This window comes from Desmodus rotundus, chromosome 9 (assembly GCF_022682495.2).
Source record: "Desmodus rotundus isolate HL8 chromosome 9, HLdesRot8A.1, whole genome shotgun sequence".
Taxonomy (NCBI): domain Eukaryota; kingdom Metazoa; phylum Chordata; class Mammalia; order Chiroptera; family Phyllostomidae; genus Desmodus; species Desmodus rotundus.
In genome coordinates, this window is record NC_071395.1 from 41,790,998 (window position 1) to 41,809,316 (window position 18,319).

General features: G+C 38.9%; 2 protein-coding genes and 1 pseudogene across 2 annotated transcripts; 1 reads left to right on the forward strand and 2 right to left on the reverse strand.

Annotated features, from left to right (window-relative positions):
* Positions 1-1,414: 1,414 nt before the first annotated feature.
* On the forward strand, positions 1,415-2,287 carry LOC112301528 (proteasome subunit alpha type-6 pseudogene; annotated as a pseudogene).
* Positions 2,288-2,759: 472 nt separating this feature from the next.
* Positions 2,760-9,475, reverse strand: LOC112301396 (olfactory receptor 7E178). Its single transcript, XM_024556852.3, has 2 exons — positions 9,313-9,475; positions 2,760-3,783 (listed from the first exon to the last, which is right to left on the reverse strand). The coding sequence occupies exons 1-2, from the start codon at positions 9,456-9,458 to the stop codon at positions 2,850-2,852; spliced, it is 1,080 nt and encodes a 359-aa protein (XP_024412620.3). The 5' UTR covers positions 9,459-9,475; the 3' UTR covers positions 2,760-2,849.
* Positions 9,476-11,893: 2,418 nt separating this feature from the next.
* LOC112301397 (putative gustatory receptor clone PTE01) lies at positions 11,894-17,727 on the reverse strand. The gene is made up of 2 exons (XM_024556853.4): positions 17,544-17,727; positions 11,894-14,013 (listed from the first exon to the last, which is right to left on the reverse strand). The coding sequence occupies exons 1-2, from the start codon at positions 17,594-17,596 to the stop codon at positions 13,074-13,076; spliced, it is 993 nt and encodes a 330-aa protein (XP_024412621.2). The 5' UTR covers positions 17,597-17,727; the 3' UTR covers positions 11,894-13,073.
* Between the last annotated feature and the right edge of the window lie 592 nt (positions 17,728-18,319).

Consider the following 18,319-nt stretch of genomic DNA (forward strand, 5'->3'; position numbering starts at 1 on the left):
TTAGCCACAACAAGATGTAGATTAAAAATGGACACAGGGACCAATGGTACAGAATCAAGAGCCCAGAAATAAACCACTGCACATATGGTCAACTAATATTTGACAAGGGGGACCCCATTAGTTTGCAATCTAAGGAACTTTCAGGTGAAATGTGAACTGGCCCACATGCATGGAGGCCAAGAAGAGACCAAAGAAAGAAGCAGGTCACTCCAGATTGGTAGGTGGCAGTTTTCATTAGCCAGAGAGGTTACAGACAAGGCTTGTCTTGGGTGGCCACAAGACAAATAGACATACACACCTGCCCACCAAATCTTAAAAGTTTATGTACAGTAAAGGCCTTAACTGGGTTCAGTCATGTATAATATCTAAATGATCTCAACAACACATAACTAGCGCAAGGCTATACCCTTGGGTCAGCTTCTAGATCAGGGTAAGCAAGTGAAACATTCCAAGGACAGGGGAGGAGATAAGGAGTCTCTGATTCCCCAAGTCCAGCTCTTTGGTCAGCTGGCAGTCACATCTTCTTTTTTTTTTTAATTAATTTATTTATTTTTATTCAGTTACAATTGTCTGCATTTTCTCCCCTTCCCTCCACCCCACCCCAGCCAGTCCCACCTCCCTCCCCCACCTCTACCCTCCCCCTTGATTTTGTCCTTGTGTCCTTTATAGTAGCTCCTATAGACCCCTCTCCCCACTATCCCCTCCCCACTCCCCTCTGGCTATTGTTACAATGTTCTTAATTTCAATGTCTCTGGTTATATTTTGTTTGCTTTTTTCTTTTGTTGATTATGTTCCAGTTAAAGGTGAGATCATATGGTATTTGTCCCTCACCGCCTGGCTTATTTCACTTAGCATAATGCTCTCCAGTTCCATCCATGCCATTGCAAAGGGTATAAGCTCCTTCTTTCTCTCTGCTTGATGAACTTCAACAGACCCAGTCATCAGTATTTATAAAAATCCCCAGGGGATTCCAATAAAATCCACAATTGATAGAATACTACACAGCAGAAAGAAAGAAGGAGCTCTTACCCTTTGTGAGAGCATGGGTGGAACTGGAGAGCATTATGCTAAGTGCAATAAGCCAGGCTGTGAAAGACAAATACCATATGATCTCACCTATAAGTGGAACCTAATCAACAAAACAAACAAGCAAGCAAAATATAACCAGAGACATTGAAATTAAGAACAAACTGACAGAAACCAGAAGGGAGGTGGGAGGTGGTAATGGGGGGGAAAAGGGGGGAAAGGTTTACAGAAACATCTATAAAGGACACATGGACAAAACCAAAGGGTGGTAGGATCAAGGGTAGGAGGTGGGGATGGCTGGGGTGGGAGGAGTGGTGGTGGGAAAATAGAGACAACTGTACTTGAACAACAATTAAAAAATTATTTTTTTAAAAAAATGGAGCTGGTGCGGGAGCTACGGGGCCCAAATACTGTTCTTGAAGTAGTGGGTGCACCAACATGTCCCATGGTTCCAGCGCTGTCTTTGACCATCACATTACCATTTTTTCACCTGAAGGCCAGCTCTACCAAGTAGAATGTGCTTTTAAGGCTATTAACCAGGGTGGCCTTGCATCAGTAGCTGTCAGAGGGAAAGATTGTGCAGTAGTTATCACACAGAAGAAAGTACCTGACAAATTACTGGATTCCAGCACAGTGACTCACTTATTCAAGATAACCAAAAACATTGGCTGTGTGATGACAGGAATGACAGCTGACAGCAGATCCCAGGTACAGAGGGCACACTATGAGGCAGCTAATTGGAAATACAAGTGTGGCTATGAGATTCCCATGGACATGCTGTGTGAAAGAATTGCTGATATTTCTCAGGTCTACACACAGAATGCTGAAATGAGGCCTCTTGGTTGTTGTATGATTTTAATTGGTAGAGATGAAGAACAAGGCCCTCAGGTGTACAAGTGAGATCCTGCAGGTTACTACTGTGGGTGTAAAGCCACTGCAGCAGGAGTAAAACAAACTGAGTCAACCAGCTTTCTTGAAAAAAAAGTGAAGAAATTTGATTGGACATTTGAACAGACAGTGGAAACTGCAATTACATGCCTGTCTACTGTTCTATCAATTGATTTCAAACCTTCAGAAATAGAAGTTGGAGTAGTTACAGTTGAAAATCCTTAATTCAGGATTCTTACAGAAGCAGAGATTGATGCTCACCTTGTTGCTCTAGCAGAGAGAGACTAAACATTGAATAGTTTGCCAAATCCATGATGCCACTTGCCAGTGTGTTTGGTAACTACAGACCAACATTATGGAGGTCCCTGGATTGAAAAAGGAACCTTTTCCTCTCCTCCTGCCACTGAAGCGGTAAGGACTCTATACAAATAAAAAACAGTGCTTTTGGGGGGGGGGGAAGAATGGGACAAAAACTAAAATATATATATTTATATACATAATATGTATATTTATACACATATTATATATGTATATAATTTTCTTTATATATATAATGAAAACCAGTGAACTACATCCTCAGAAATTAGCTGAATAAACAGATTTGACAGATGCAAAAAAGTTATATGGAAAATACCCTAAAACCATGGGAAAAGATGTAATGTTTAAGTATATAATAAGAGAATTGTGCACTTCACCTGGATACCAGACTCAATGATGAGACCCTCTCATGCATTTATTATGATGCACAAAGGATCCCATACTCCACCAATTCAGTTAAAGACAAATTAAAAGAAGTAAAGTTCATATATGAAGCATGAAGAAGAATGAAAACCATGAGACTAGAAAGGAATGTGACCAAGGAAACAATATTTACTGGTCTACATGTTTGTTTTAGCTAATTTTTCCAACCACACTCCAAAAAAGATGCACAGATACTAAAATGAGACTGTTCTGCTGTGGAGCCTCCACAGGGCACTCTTAATGTCCCTGTTCCTCAGGCTGTAGATGAATGGGTTCAGCATGGGGGTGACCACAGTGTACATGACTGAGGCCACCACATCCTTTCTGGGAGAAGGGAACAATGTTGATCCAAGGTAAACCCCAAAAGCTGTTCCATAAAATAAGCAAACAACAGACAGGTGAGAACCACAGGTGGAAAAGGCTTTATACTTCCCACCTATTGATGGGACTCTCAGAATGGAGGAAACAATTTTATAGTAAGAGAAAAAGATCCCTGAGAGTGGAACACCACCAGAGATGGTGCCAACAAAATACATGACTAAGTTATTGGTGAAGGTGTCAGAACAGGCGAGACGAAGGAGTTGAGAAGGATCACAGAAAAAATTAGAAATCTTTACATCCTTGAAGCAAGTAAGTTGTAACACAATCAAATTGTGCAGCTGGGAGTCTAAAAGGCTGATGAGAAATGACACCAAAACTAAGAAGCAGCAGAGGCATGGTTTCATGATTACTGGATAGTGCAGAGGGTGACAGATGGCCACAAACCGGTCATAGGCCATCACAGTCAGAAGCATACCATCCATACATCCAAAAAGGATCAAAAAAGACATCTGTGCCAGGCAGTCCCCATAGGAGATGACTCTGCTGTGAGTGTGGATGTCCACAATCATCTTCGGGACGGTGGAAGAAATGAAACAGATGTCAGCCAAGGACAGGTTGGAGAGGAAGAAGTACATGGGGGTGTGGAGGTGGGAGTCAGAGCTGACAGCCAGGATGATGAGCAGGTTCCCGAGCACAGTGACCAGGTACATGAACAGGAAGAGCCCAAAGAGCAAAGGCTGCAGTTCCGGATCATCTGAGAGACTCATGAGGAAGAATTCTGAGATACGTGTGAGATTTTGTGGACACCTTTTGAAAAACAAAAGAGGATTGAAAAAAAAAAGAAAAGAAAAGAAGTAAATGAGCACACAGAACTGTGTCCATATTTTGTATTCAGGAAATTCACTTGTGAGGTCATACACCCTAGTACCTTTAGCGATATTTCTCAGTATGACAAATCCTATTTGGTTAGAGCTGTTTCTTTATTGGTTTTCATGTTATTCACCTCTTTCTATACACACTTTACTTTTCCAGAAACTCGACTGAAGAAAATCAGAGGAGCAAGAACATTCGAGATAACAAATTCATAATTACAGGAGAACACAGTGTACTTCATAAGAAATGCTCTTCCCCCTTTAAGGAAAAAAAATCTTTCTAATGTAAAGAAATTAGGAAGTAGCTAAATATACCTTTTTTTATTCAAATACAGTGCTAGTTAGGTAGTCTCTGTATTTAGATAATGTTAACACTGTGTAAAAGGCATGATTGTGTAATCTGGATTCTAAATGAAGTTGAATGTTCATAGTCAGAAAATATTTTCATGTGATAGTTATTTTCATGAGTTTTATCATTCTTGGGTCTTCTCTCTCTTCTCCTTCATAGACATAAGTGATTACTCAAACATCTGAGTCATCCTTTAAAAGTCATTTGGTAGTTCTATTTTAATTAATACCAGTTTTTAATTTTTTGAGGAACGTCCATGTTGTTTTTCTAATGGCTGTACCAATATTCATTCACACCAACAATGTACCAGGGTTCCGTTTTCTCCATCATCACCAACACTTGTTCGGTTTTTTGTTTGTTTTACTCATGATTGGAATTATTGGAATGTAGACCTAAACAATTCAATACTTACATTCCTTTTCACACATGTATTATTTCTTTTTTTATAATAGCCATTCTAATAGGTGTGAGATGTTACCCTATTGTGACTTGCATTTCCCTGATGGTTAGTGATGTTGAGAACCTTTTCGTATACCTGTTGGTTTTGTTTTTCTGATCATAATCCCTCCTATTTACAGTTGAGCACTTCACACTTTAGCACTGGAGAGGTACCACCGCCAGTTTTAAGACCCAGACTTCTTATGTTTAAATAACAGATTTTCATGTCAATCCTTCCTGATACAGGAATTGCAATTCTCTTACTTCAGCTACCTGAAAGTCTTTTTTTTTTTTGGCGGGGGTCGGGGGTCACACTATGATTTAATTATAGAAAAAATGCAAAATAGAACAATGCAAATGCATCTGAGATGATAATTGAACTTACCTTATAGGATTATTGTAAGAAAGGTTTTAAAAATCATTTAAATTACTTAAACCAGTGGTCCTTATTTCTAGTTGATTGATATATATGCCCGTGGTTATTTAACAACATACAGGACCTGGCTGGTGTGGCTCAGGGGAATGAGTGTCAGCCTGCAGACCAAAGGGTCACTGATTCGATTCCCAGTCAGGGCATTTGCCTGGGCTGCAGGCCAGGTCCCCAGCAGGGAGCAAGTGAGAGGCAGCCACACATTGATGTACCTCTTCCTCTCTTTCTCCCTCCTTTCTCCTCTCTCTAAAAATAAATAAAATCTTTTAAAATAAAATAAAAAATATACAGGTACCGTGACCTCAGCCTAGAACTAATTTATTCAGCATCTGTACATGTGAGATTTTTGGTTGTCCTAATGTGCAACTATCATTAATACCCACCACCCACATTAAAAATATAAACATTTAACAATATTTGTTTCAGGTTCATGTTGTATAAAGATTTGAAACATTACTGATAAAATTTGATTTTTCTTGGTATCTTAATTTGATCCTATTTCTCTATGTAACTCATCCCCCATAGACCACCAGCGCCATCCATCTGGTGGGCATGTTTTCTTGTCAATGTTGACTTATGTGTCCAAAAGCAGTTTTCTTAAAAGCTTACCTAAACAGTGTACTATACAGGTTGCCTCTGAAATGTGCTTGTTTACTGCAATGTTGAATTTCAGTCTCTTTGTGATGTATGTACATCAACTCTAAACATCTTACTGATATACACTATTATGTGAGGGAAGACTTCATTTTATTTAGTTTACAAATTTATATTTATGTATTTTAATACAAATCTGACAAATGTAAAATATAGATTTAGCACATTTGTAATTTAATATATTCTATTTATATATTACATATTTATTTTACATTATATAGTTTATATTTACATTATATTATTATTTATATCAGTTGCTTCTTACCACAATCTTATAAAAATTCTTGCACCCTTTTCATGTCACAGAAGTGAGAATTTGTACTGATAAATTAGTGGTGATTAGCAGTTCAACTTCTAATAATTGTTCAATTTTACTCACATGTACTTGATAATATTTGTTGTTCCAATACAAAAATCACTTTCTATCATCTACATTCTCTTATTATAAAGGTATGCATCTGAAAATATCCTTGAAGTCTGCTTTGTAATAATCATTCCATGATAGCGCCACATGAAATTTTCACCTTTGGATAGGAATTTATTTTCCTTCTTGGATTTCAAGCCTAGACTGTAAAATGTATGACTATTTACAGAAAACCCTATAATCCACAACACTGGTGACATTATGGCACCTGTAAACCACTGGTTCATTGTCAGAATTCACAGGTCAACTCACTGAACCAAAAGAGGATGAATCAAATTTTTTACATCCATTTCTCATCTGGGACCAAAGTGGGTTTGAAAGAACCACTCATTGGCTAAAGTGTAGGTGACAGAGCCCTGGTACAGTAATAAGGAGGTCAATGTTTAAGTGCTGAATTTTTCATCCCCTCTTATGGAGTGTGTGTAAGTCTCTGAATCTCTCTGTGTTTCTGGTCCTTCTTGAAATGAAGAGTTAAACATCCATCTCTAAATCATCTGTTGTGTGTCTAAGGGAAGGTTGGAACTTAAGAAATATTTGGTCATTTTTTAACAAAAAATTTCAATCATTATTGGAATAATGTGTTTAGTAATTAAATACAATTCAAAAAGTGTAATGCCATTTTTATAGCAGAAATGTCGACAGCTTTCCTGTCCCCTAAAGCATAGAATGACACAAAATCCTAAAATGTGTCTCAGCTCATACAACAAGATTAACTGTGCTCTTCTTTTCTGCCTCTTTTTTAAAAATAATTGAATGTTATTTATAATATTAAATGGAAAATAATAGATCTCACTTAAAGTTTATGACATAGACACAAACACCATTTTATCTTGCCTCTAGTCCTATGGGACATTCCTAAAAAGGATGAAAACAGTGGCATGAGTGGTCAAATGTGTGGAATCCATAGTGCCCGCTTTGTTTCTATAAACAATGGAAGAGTCTCTTTAATATTTAACAGAGATTTTTTGCTTTGGATGCCTCCTCTGTGCCAACAAGGTATAGGCTTGGAGTGGGAGATCAGAAACAAGTGAGATTCAGTCATTTCCCTCCATATATAGAGGATGCACTTGTATAAACAAAAGTAAAATGTCCTGTCAGGGAAGTAGGGAAACCATAACTTCGAGTCACCAGATACTTAAGTCAAATGACATGAGAATTGGTTTTATCACTATTAGTAATAAAATATCTAAAATTTATTTTGCCCTTACTTTATGGATCCATCACATATTTATTACATGGAGGGCATCCATTCTTTGTTTAGTCCTTATTCAGTGAAGTTGTGTCAACTAGGACTCAACTCAGATGACAATTCCAAGTTTCAAAGGTACTAAGACCTTTGCCCATAACACACTAATAATAAGTCGAGCAGACAGGACTTGAAATTAAATTGTCAGTCTCTGAAGCACTAAACTTCATTGTGCCCAGACTTTCTGAAAGTTTTAAGCAGAGGCACAGAGATCTTAACCACAGGTACATCCGAGGTCCATTTTTTAACTGTTTTCAGTGTCCTGAGAAGGAATAAACCCCAAGATTCTGTCCTTGTCTCCTTTTGAAGTTGAGTAGGTTCATTATAAGAATGGAGGAAGAAGTAGACAGTTGAAGTGAAATCCAAGAGCAAGGACAAGAGAGAGATCTGCCTTAAATTATCATGTGCCAATTCTTTTTATGACCTTTGCCTGTGGCCTCAACCACCTTTTCTATGGTTGATGCCGCAAATGCTACCTATGGATTTCCACTGTGGTCTACCAGAAAACTCCCCAGGGAAGAGCAAAGTGAGCAGGGGCTTCCTGGCCAGGATTGACAGGGAGATGAAATGACTGGATTGGCAGAGAAGTCTGGCCAGATGCCCTGAGTCTGGAGTTAGACTGCCCAGATTCTAACCTGGCTTCAACTCTTTTTAACTCATGACCTGATACAAGTTACATAAAATACTATGCTCCCTCACTTTTATATAAAATAATAATGATGTATGCATTTATGCTTTGGGAGAACTTATGCAGATGAAACCAAATAAAATACATAAAACACCTACCCCAGAGCCTGGCACTTAGGAAGCCCTCAATAAAAGTACATGGATCCACTCGTTTGCTGATGGGGCACTTAGGTTGCTTCCAGTACTTGGCTATTGTAAATTGTGCTGCTATGAACATTGGGGTGCACAGGTTCTTTTGGATTAGTGTTTCAGGGATCTTAGGGTATAATCCCAGCAGTGGAATTGCTGGGTCAAAGGGCAGTTCCATTTTTAGTTTTCTGAGGAAATTCCATACTGTTTTCCACAGTGGCCTCACCAGTCTGCATTCCCACCAACAGTGTACTAGGGTTCCCTTTTCTCCACATCCTCTCCAACATTTGTTTGTGGATTTGTTTATGTTGGCCACTCTGACTGGTGTGAGATGGTACCTCATTTACACAATGGGATTCTACGCAGCAGAGAGAAAGAAGGAGCTTATACCCTTTGCAACAGCATGGTTGGAACTGGAGAGCATTATGCTAAGTGAAATAAGCCAGGCAGTGAGGGACAAATACCATATGATCTCACCTTTAACTGGAACCTAATCAACAAAAGAAAAAGGCAAACAAAATATAACCAGAGACATTGAAGTTAAGAACAATCTAACAATAGCCAGAGGGGAGGGGGGGAGGGATAGTGGGGACAGGGGTTTTCAGGAACTACTATTAAGGACACATGGATAAAATCAAGGGGGAGGGAGGAGGTGGGGGAGGGAGGTGGGTTCAGCTGGGGTGGGGTGGAGGGATGGGGAGAAAAGGCATACAACTGTAATTGAATAACAATAAAAATTTTAAAAAAAGAAAAAAATTAAAAAAATAAATAAAAGTACATGGTGTTATGGTTAATGTCATCCTTCTCATCATCACCGTCATGATCACTCCGAAGTGCTTAAGGGACAATTTAGGGAGACCCATTTTTTGCTGTGGTGAGGAAGAATCCAACCAGAGCCAGAACCAATGAAGGTGGAAGCAGAACTCTGAAGGAGAGTTCTCATCCCCCCAGCAGAACCAAGAACACAAACTGCATAGAGCTCTGACCTGAAATGTGTATATTAGTGCCTTCTCATCTACCTATTCCAAGTGTCACATTTGTCTGGTTGGGGAGGAAATAATGCTCCCAACCCTTCCTTCTCCAATCACCATCTTCCACAGCACTTACTGGGCTAAACTGCATCTCTCCTGGAACATGACCAAGGAGTATAGACGGATCAGCTGCCCTTCTCCTGCCTTGCGTGTGATGAAGGATTGGGGTCCCTCCTCAGGACAGGCAGGAAAATAAACTCCAGCTGGGACTTTCTGATGCATATGCCCACAAAGAAAGGAGACACACATATGGAGCCACTCTACTTAAGACTAGCAAAACTAAGGACTGAAGATGCCAGCCAATTATTTACAATGGTATAAATCTCAATACACAAATCTCCTAATTAGCCAACTGGTCCGCATTGTCCTAATCTCTGGGAGTTTGCTGATATTAATGGAAGTGGAAAAGAAAAAAAGAGAATATCCTTGGAGGATCTTGGTCCTTCTTCTCCTGAGGAGGAAGGTCACTTATACTCCTTGCTTCTTACTTCCAAGTTACAGAATCTTAACATAAAACTCAGGATTTTTTAAAAAAATTAAACCACTTTATGTGTGATTTTGATATCTGTAAATCCATTGTATTACTCATGAAATCTATGAAGAATTAGCTCTTTTATACCAAGAATGTGATACTATTTCCATTTTATCAGTTAATATTTGTCTTTAAGGATAACTTTTTACTTTCACTTTCTTAGATGCTTTTTGGGTTGGCTTTCCAGCACAGTCCTGAATCCATCACACAACAAAAACTCAAGAAAAATTCATTGGAGACAACCTGGCAAGTGGGTAGATCTTCCTCTCCATTGGACACTTCTGCAGACCTCACTCTACTATTTGTGGTCATATAGTCTCAAGTAGACCCCTTGGTTTCCATTATACCAGGAGAGCTCCTCCTCCAACATCCAGCCAATTTGCAGCCATTTCACAGCCAAATTTAACAAATGTCCCCAGAAGTTCTGATTTCTGCTGACTAGAAAGGAATCAACTCACTCCAGAATCTATTTTCTTTTTCTTTTTTTTTATTGTTGTTCAATTACAGTTGTCTGCATTTTTCTCCCCACCCTTCCATCCCACCCCACAGAATCTATTCTCTTTATATATTTTTTGTGTTCCCAGCTATTGAAAACTATAAGAAAATGAGGTTTGGGTTTACTTGGGGGTTTCTTTCTAGTAGGTGAAGTGGGATGTATGTGGATAGCGGTGAGTTGTTACACTGTAAATCCTATCCATGCAGATTCCTGATTCAGAGGTCTTGCTGCTGAGAAATGTGGAGACTGGTTTGTCATTAAGTGACATGAAGAAAACTTTAGATACCATTTTGTAGAATTCAAAAGGAGCTCAAAGGCTGAGTTATCATGACAGAATCCAGGGAAACATAGTAATACACTGAGGTCTTAACCAGACCATTATTAGGGAGAAGAAAGAACTCCCCTTTGCTGACAACATGGTCCTTTGCAATTCTAGAGTAATGTAAAATAAGATAAATTAATTGTGATGACTTGGTGAGTTCATGATCCTCAGGTATCACTAGAAAACACAACAACTATAAATGTGATATCACCATGATTTTCTGGGTGTATACCCATTTGTGAAAGACACATCATTTACAATCATCTTTCTTTGTGAGCATATTTTGCAATCTTCCAGTTGCAGACACCTCAAAAAATACTTTTACACCCTATGTTACAATGCCAGTCAGAGTTTAGTCAAGAAAAGAGAAACCAGTCATTTTGATGAAGGAAATTTAATATAGGGAATTGCTTAAATAGTTATTAAAGGACTGAAAGGCAAAGAAGAACAAACCAGTAACATAGCAATTACAAGTGAAGGAATAAGATACCACACCAACGACTTAAGGGATGTTAAGGAAAAAGTTGTGGGTTTTTTTAATTATTTTATTGTTGTTCAATTACAGTTGTCTGCATTTATCCCCCATCACTCCCTCCCCACCTCAGCCATCCCCACTTCCCTCCCCTGCTTCCATCCACCCTTGGTTTTGTCCAGGCGTCCTTTATAGTTGTTCCTGAAAACCCTCCCCCTCTTCCCCTCCTTATCCTCTCCCACCTCCCCTCTGGTTACTGTCAATTGTTCTTAATTTCAATGTCTCTGGTTATATTTTGTTTCACTGATTAGGTTCCAGTTAAAGGTGAGATTATATGGTATTTGTCCCTCACCACCTGGCTTATTTCACTTAGCATAATGCTCTCCAGTTCCATCCAGGCTGTTGCAAAGGGTAGGAGCGCCTTCTTCCTTTCTGCTGTGTAGAATTCCATTGTGAAAATGTACCATAGTTTTCTGATCCATTCATTTACTGATGGACACTTACATTGCTTCCAGCACTTGGCTATTGTAAATTGTGCTGCTATGAACATTGGGGTGCATAGGTTTTCCAGAACATACTGACTTTTGCTACCACTACTGAAAGTATATAGGATGAACACAAGATGAAAATTGAGCAGTGGTTTCAAGACCCCATCCCAGAATCATAAAGTAAGGAAGTATGAGTTTGGAGCAGAGAAAATAACTTCATAATAAGCACACGTGCCCAGCTGTATTGTATAGAGAGAGGGTGTTTGAAGAAATATCATCAGTAATGATTGGAAAAACACACTGCCTATTGCTGCAGTAGGTGCTTTGTATCTTTTTCCCCCTTTGAGCTCTGATCTCTCTAGGATTTTCTGTGAGCAGTTAGGACCCAAGACATAAAGGCTGTTGTTGAAAAAAAGATCTGACTTAGATCAGTAGATCACAAACTTGACTGCACAGTATAACCAACAAGATACTTTTTAAAATCATCATGCTAGCCCTGGCTGGTATAGCTCAGTGGATTGAGCACAGGCCCACAAACCAAAGGGTCATTGGTTCAATTCCCAGTCAGGGCACATGCCTGGGTTGCAGGCCAGGTCCCCAGTAGTGGACATGCAAGAGGCAACCACATATTGATGTTTCTCTCCCCTTCTTTCTCCTTCCCTTCCCCTCTGTCTAAAAATAAAAATGCAGACAATTGTAACTGAATAAAAATAAATAAATAAATTTTTTAAAAAGAAAGAAAAATAAATAAATAAATATTATTCAAAAGTAAAAAAAAAAAATAAAATAAATAAATAAACTCTTTTTTTTTAAATCCTCATGCTTAGGCCATACCCCACTCCAATTAAATCAGAATAACTGGTGATGAGATCCAGTGATCAGTATTTTTCTACTTCTCAGATGATTTCAATAAAGCCAAGGTTGAGAACCAGAGACAGGGGTTTCACACATACCTGCATAAACAGAGTTGAAAGATGATAAATCTGTATGAAAAATACACAGAGCTGTCAAAAAGATGTGAATGTTGCCTATATGAAGAATTGTTCATCATTCTGGGATGCTTGGATCACCATTATAAAACTATAGAAGTCTCCATCAATGTCATAAGATTCAGTCAGGCAAGGCTGGCTGGGGGCTCAGTTGGTTACAGCTTTGACCTTATACACCGAGGTTGTGGGTTCAATCCCTGGTCAGGGCACATACAAGGATCAACCAATGAATGTGTAAATAAATGAACAACAAATTGATGTATTGTGCACTCTCTGTCTCAAATAAAAAAAATTGTTTAAATAATCAACCAATGAATGCATAAATAAAAGGAACAACAAATTGATGTTTCTCTATCTCTCTCTCTATAAAATCAATTAAGTAAAAAAAAATTTTTAAGATTCAGTCAGGCAGATTTTGATATACAAAGGATCCCAGAATAAGCCATGAGAGCTACAAATATGATGTGATGAGAGAAGTAGGATTTGCAGGTCTTGACGTTTATTTCTCCACTTCAAATGGATGGCGCAAGTACTGAGATCAGGCCGTTTTGCTGAGGAGCTTCTGCATGGCCCTTTTGATGTCCCTGTTCCTTAGACTATAGATGAAAGGGTTCAGCATGGGGGTGACCACAGTGTACACCACCGAGGCCCCTGCGCACTTCCTGGGAGAAAGTGAGACAGTGGAACTGAGGTACACCCCGAGGCCTGTTCCATAAAACAGGCAAACAACTGACAGGTGAGAGCCACAAGTGGAGAAGACTTTATACTTCCCACCTGATGGGACTCTCAGAATGGAGGAAATAATTTTATAGTAAGAGAAAAAGATCCCTGAGATAGGGAGAAAGCCAGAGATGGCCCCAACAAAATACATGACTATGTTATTGGTAAAGGTGTCAGAACAAGCAAGGTTGAGGAGTTGAGAAGGGTCACAGAAGAAATGAGAAATTTTCACATCCTTAAAGTAGGTAAGTTGTAACACGACTGAATTGTGCATCTGGGAGACCAAAAGGCTCGTGAAAAATGACACCAAAACCAGCAAACCACAGAGGCGTCGGTTCATAATAACCAAGTAGCGCAGAGGGTGACAGATGGCCACAAACCGGTCATAGGCCATCACAGTCAGGAGAAGACTATCCAAACATCCAAAAAGCATAAAAAATGACATCTGTGTCAGGCAGTCTCCATAGGCAATGACTCTGCTGTGAGTGTGGATGTCCACAATCATCTTTGGGATGGTGGTGGAGGTGAAGCAGATGTCAGCCAAGGACAAGTTGCAGAGGAAGAAGTACATGGGGGTGTGGAGGTGGGAGTCAGAGCTGACGGCCAGGATGATGAGCAGGTTCCCAAGCACAGTGACCAGGTACATGGACAGGAAGAGCCCAAAGAGCAAGGGTTGCAGTTCTGGATCATCTGAGAGACTCATGAGGAAGAATTCTGAGACATGTGTGACATTTTGTGGTTCTATGTAGCCTGGACACCTTTTGAATAAGAAAACAAGATTGGAAAAAGGGAAACAAGTAAATGGATATCCAGCACTATGACTACATTTCAGATTCAAACAATTTGCAAGTAAAGTATTCACACTGGGTTCATGAATCCCAGTGCTTTCAGCAATATTTCTCAGTGTCTCAAATCCAATTTTCTTAGAATTGTTTCCTCTTTGGTTTCTGTGTTACTCACTTTTTCTATACACACTTACTTTAAAGACACTTGCTTGAAAATGTTAGAGGAACAAGGACATTTAGAAATAGGAAATCCATGAACACCATAAAATACAGCCTACTCTTTCAGAGAAACATATTGAAAGAAAAATATCCTTCTCCCTTTAAGAAAAAAAAAATCATTCTAATTAAACAACACTTGGAAGTGCCATTATTTTTTTCAAACACAATTCAAGAAAGTCCCGAAATTTAGAATATTGGTAAATATATAATTGCTACAACTATACTACCTGTTTTTTAAATTAAAGTCAACTATAATCAGAAGGCATTTTTTATGTGCTAATTATCTTCATTAGTTTTATTACTGTTTTGGATTTCTGGCTTCTCTCCTCTATGGAACTATGTGCTCATTCAGAAATATGGGTTGTATTTTAAAAAACCTTTTCAAATATAACTCCCCACTTGGCCTGGTAGACCTCAAATTTTGGTAACTGTTTTGGTTAAACACACAAAATTGCACAGCAACACTGACCCCCAGATGCGGCATCAGTGAGCCGTGCAGCTCTCAACCATTAAACAATACTTAACTTTAAAAAAACTTGCTTCCTACTTCTCAGCCTGTGCAGGATTCCATATCAATGCTACAGAATCTCAGGGAAACAACTGGTGTTTGACATTGCTTCTTTTTTTTTTTCCCCCCGGCTTCTGTTTTGCAGTGACTTGGTGAAAGTGCTTACATGTATTTCTAAACCTAAAGATTTGGAAGTAGAGTGTCCCCATCGAATCCAACTCTTATTTACAGTCAAGGAATTTAAGACCATGGGAAGCCCCCAAACCAAGCAGCACAATTTACAATAGCCAAGAACTGGAAGCAACCTAAGTGCCCATCAGCAAATGAGTGGATCCAAAAACTATGGTATATTTACACAATGGAATTCTACACAGCAGAGAGAAAGAAGGAGCTTATACCCTTTGCAACAGCATGGATGGAACTGGAGAGCATTATGCTAAGTGAAATAAGCCAGGCAGTGAGGGACAAATACCATATGATCTCACCTTTAACTGGAACATAATAAACAGAAGAAAAAAGCAAACAAAATATAACCAGAGACACTGAAGTTAAGAACAATCTAACAATGGTCAGGGGGGAGTGGGGAGGGGACAGTGAGGAGAGGGGATTACAGGAACTACTATAAAGGACACATGGACAAAATCAAGAGGGAGGGTGGACGTGGGGGAGGGAGGGGCTTTGGCTGGGGTGGGGTGGAGGGATGGGGAGAAAAGGCACACAACTGTAATTGAATAACAATAAAAAATTAAAATTATTTTTAAAAATCAATTTATCTTAAATACAAGTCTCCTTAAATCAACTCCCTGAAGCCAACTTTGATCTTCATTTCTATTGACAGGTCACATGATAATTTCATTTGGGAAAAAATACAATACAAAAGAGAAAAGTACAGAGACCCATATAAGAAACAACTAGGGAGTTTTCAATCAGTAAAATGGGGATAATAATTGAACTTAATAGGTTGTTTAAAGAAATTAAATTAAACCTAAAGTACTCAGACCAGTGGCTCTCAGTCCTAGTTAATTATTACATTTAACCATGAATATTGTAAAATGTACTGATGCCCTGCCTAGAAGCAGTTAAATAATAATCTCTACATGCACAGTTCTTAGTGGTAGTAACACTGCCTTAGAATAATTTATAGGCACTTAGAAAATATTCAACATTATCTATTATAATTATAGCTAATATTAGGAATATAAGCATTTAACAATATTTGCTTCCAAATTCGTATTTTATAGAGATTTGAAATATTACCAGTGAAATTTGTTTTCTTTAAATCCCTGCGTGATCACATTGCCCTACACACCTGTCCCCAAAAGCAAACACTGTCATTAATTTGGTGGGTGTGTTTTCCGTTAGTGTTTCCGTAATATAAGTGTTCATGTATGTATTTCTATAGCATTTTCTTGAAAATTTACATAAACAGTACATTACTGAACACATTGTCTCTGACATATTCTTGTAAACGACAATATTGTTTTAAAATCTTGCTGTGAAATACCTACATCTATATGTAATATTTTAATTGATACATAGTATTACCTGAAGTATTCACTTTATTTTATTTATCAATTCTTTATTTCAGCAATCCTAGGAAAGTTCTTTTGCCTCTCTCCATATCATACAAGTGAGAATTTCTACATGATATGTGCATGGTGGGTAGCTGTTTGTGTTGTAAAAATCTTGCAAGTTCAATTTTACCCTTTACTGAGTACATTTGTTTTCCAAATTAAAAAAATAACAGTTGCTGTCAGCTACATGCTTATTAAGGTAGAGTCAGAAACATTTCTGAAGTACTTAATTATAGTCATTCCATGATAGCTCCATATAAAACTCATATCTATGTAGGGGATAATATTTCCATATCTCAGACTTTCAAACTGGGATGTAAAGTACATTACTATTCACAGAAAACCCAATAATCTTTTATGTTACTGACGAAATCCACAGAGGCTCTCCACTGTGGCACGTGAGTAACCTCCAAAGAGAAAGGCGCGGTGAGCAGAGGGTTTCTGTGTTCAATAACCAGAAAGTGAAACGGTTGGGTGGATTAACAAAGGGAGAACACTAGCCAGGTTCCCATGTCTGGAGTCAGACTGATTAAAACCTGGCTTCATTCCATTTAATCCCATGATCTGCTAGAAGTTATATTAAAAGTTTATGACCCTTGCCCTGGCCAGGTGGCTCAAGTTGGCTGCAATGTCATACCACACACCAACAGGTTGTGGGTTCAACCCCCAGTCGGGGCATGCTCAGGAGGCAACTAGTCGATGTTTCTCTCTCTGCCCTCCTCCATCTCTCTCTTTCTCTCTCTCTCATTGGTAGACAAATTCTCTGGTGAGGATTGAAGGGAAAAAAATTTTAAACAAACAAGCTTCATAGAACACCTAATCCAGAGCCTGGAACTTGGGACTCTTTAATAAATGCTCATGATATCATGCATGTGGTCATCTGGCATCACTTGGCCACTCATCTTCATCATCACCTTCACAATCAGTTTGGAAGGCTCAGGGGACAGATTAGAGGGACTCATTTCCTGCTCTGGTGAGAAAGGTGACTATAGGAGCCACAGCCAGTGTGGGATGGAAACAATTCTGAATCAGAGCTCTCAGATCCCCACCAGCACCAAGAGCATAAACTGCATAGGCCTCTGAGCTGAAACTGTATATTGGGGCCTCCCATCTGACCAATCCAACCATGGTGCTTATCTTGATGATGAAGAAACAATGTTCCCCCAGTCCCTCCTGTGTCCAATATCTCCAACAGCACTCACTGAACGGGGCTGCCTCTGTGCTGGGGCATGAGAAAGGAAGGACGACCCATCATCACCCTTCCTATGCCTGGTGAGGGATGAAGGCTCAGGCCCGGTTCTCAGGACTGCAGGAAGACAGAGTCAGGCATGGACCCCTTGATGCATACAACGACTCTGGGAAGAGAAGACGCACAAGCATATCTAACTGTACTGGGTCCAACCAAGTGAAAGGCTGCAGGGCACAGGTTGCTTATTTGGGCTTGAGAACTTAATGCACAGAGCTCATAATTAGCCAAATTGGTCCATGTTATCCCAATCTCTGAGGACTTGTTAATACTAATGGGATAGAATCATAGAAGTGTAAGTGTCCTTTGTAGGGTCTGAGTCCCTTCATTTCTCAGGAGTAATCTCGCCACTACTCCTCCATTTGACTTTCAAGTTTCATACATCTTAATAAAAAATTTAGACTTACTTTTTAAATTAACATACACCAAAATGTGAGTTTATCATTTTCAAATGCATTCAAATGACCAAGTAATTCAGGGAGAATTAGGTCTTCTATATCAAGAATTTGATAGTATTTCCATTTTTTCAGTTAATATTTGTGTCTCTCAGGACTTCTTTACTTACTGTGGAAGGAACATTTAGCATAATATTTGCCCTCTTAACAGATTTTGAAGTGTTTACATATCATTGTTGACTCTAGGTACAATGTTGTACAGCAGATCTCCAAAGCTTATTTATCTTGCCAGACCAAAACTTCAAGCCCCTTTGATTAGTAATTCTCCATTTTCCCC

Bases quoted from the DNA above. Each gene is read 5' to 3' on its own strand.
- LOC112301396 (XM_024556852.3), bottom strand. From the start codon at position 9,458: ATGCATCAGAAAGTCCCAGCTGGAGTTTATTTTCCTGCCTGTCCTGAG. The intron at 3,784-9,312 runs GTAAGTGCTGTG...GTTTTTCAAAAG, and splicing joins GAGAGATGCAGTTTAGCCCA to GTGTCCACAAAATCTCACAC.
- LOC112301397 (XM_024556853.4), bottom strand. From the start codon at position 17,596: ATGATGGGTCGTCCTTCCTTTCTCATGCCCCAGCACAGAGGCAGCCCC. The intron at 14,014-17,543 runs GTGAGTGCTGTT...CTTATTCAAAAG, and splicing joins CACAGAGGCAGCCCCGTTCA to GTGTCCAGGCTACATAGAAC.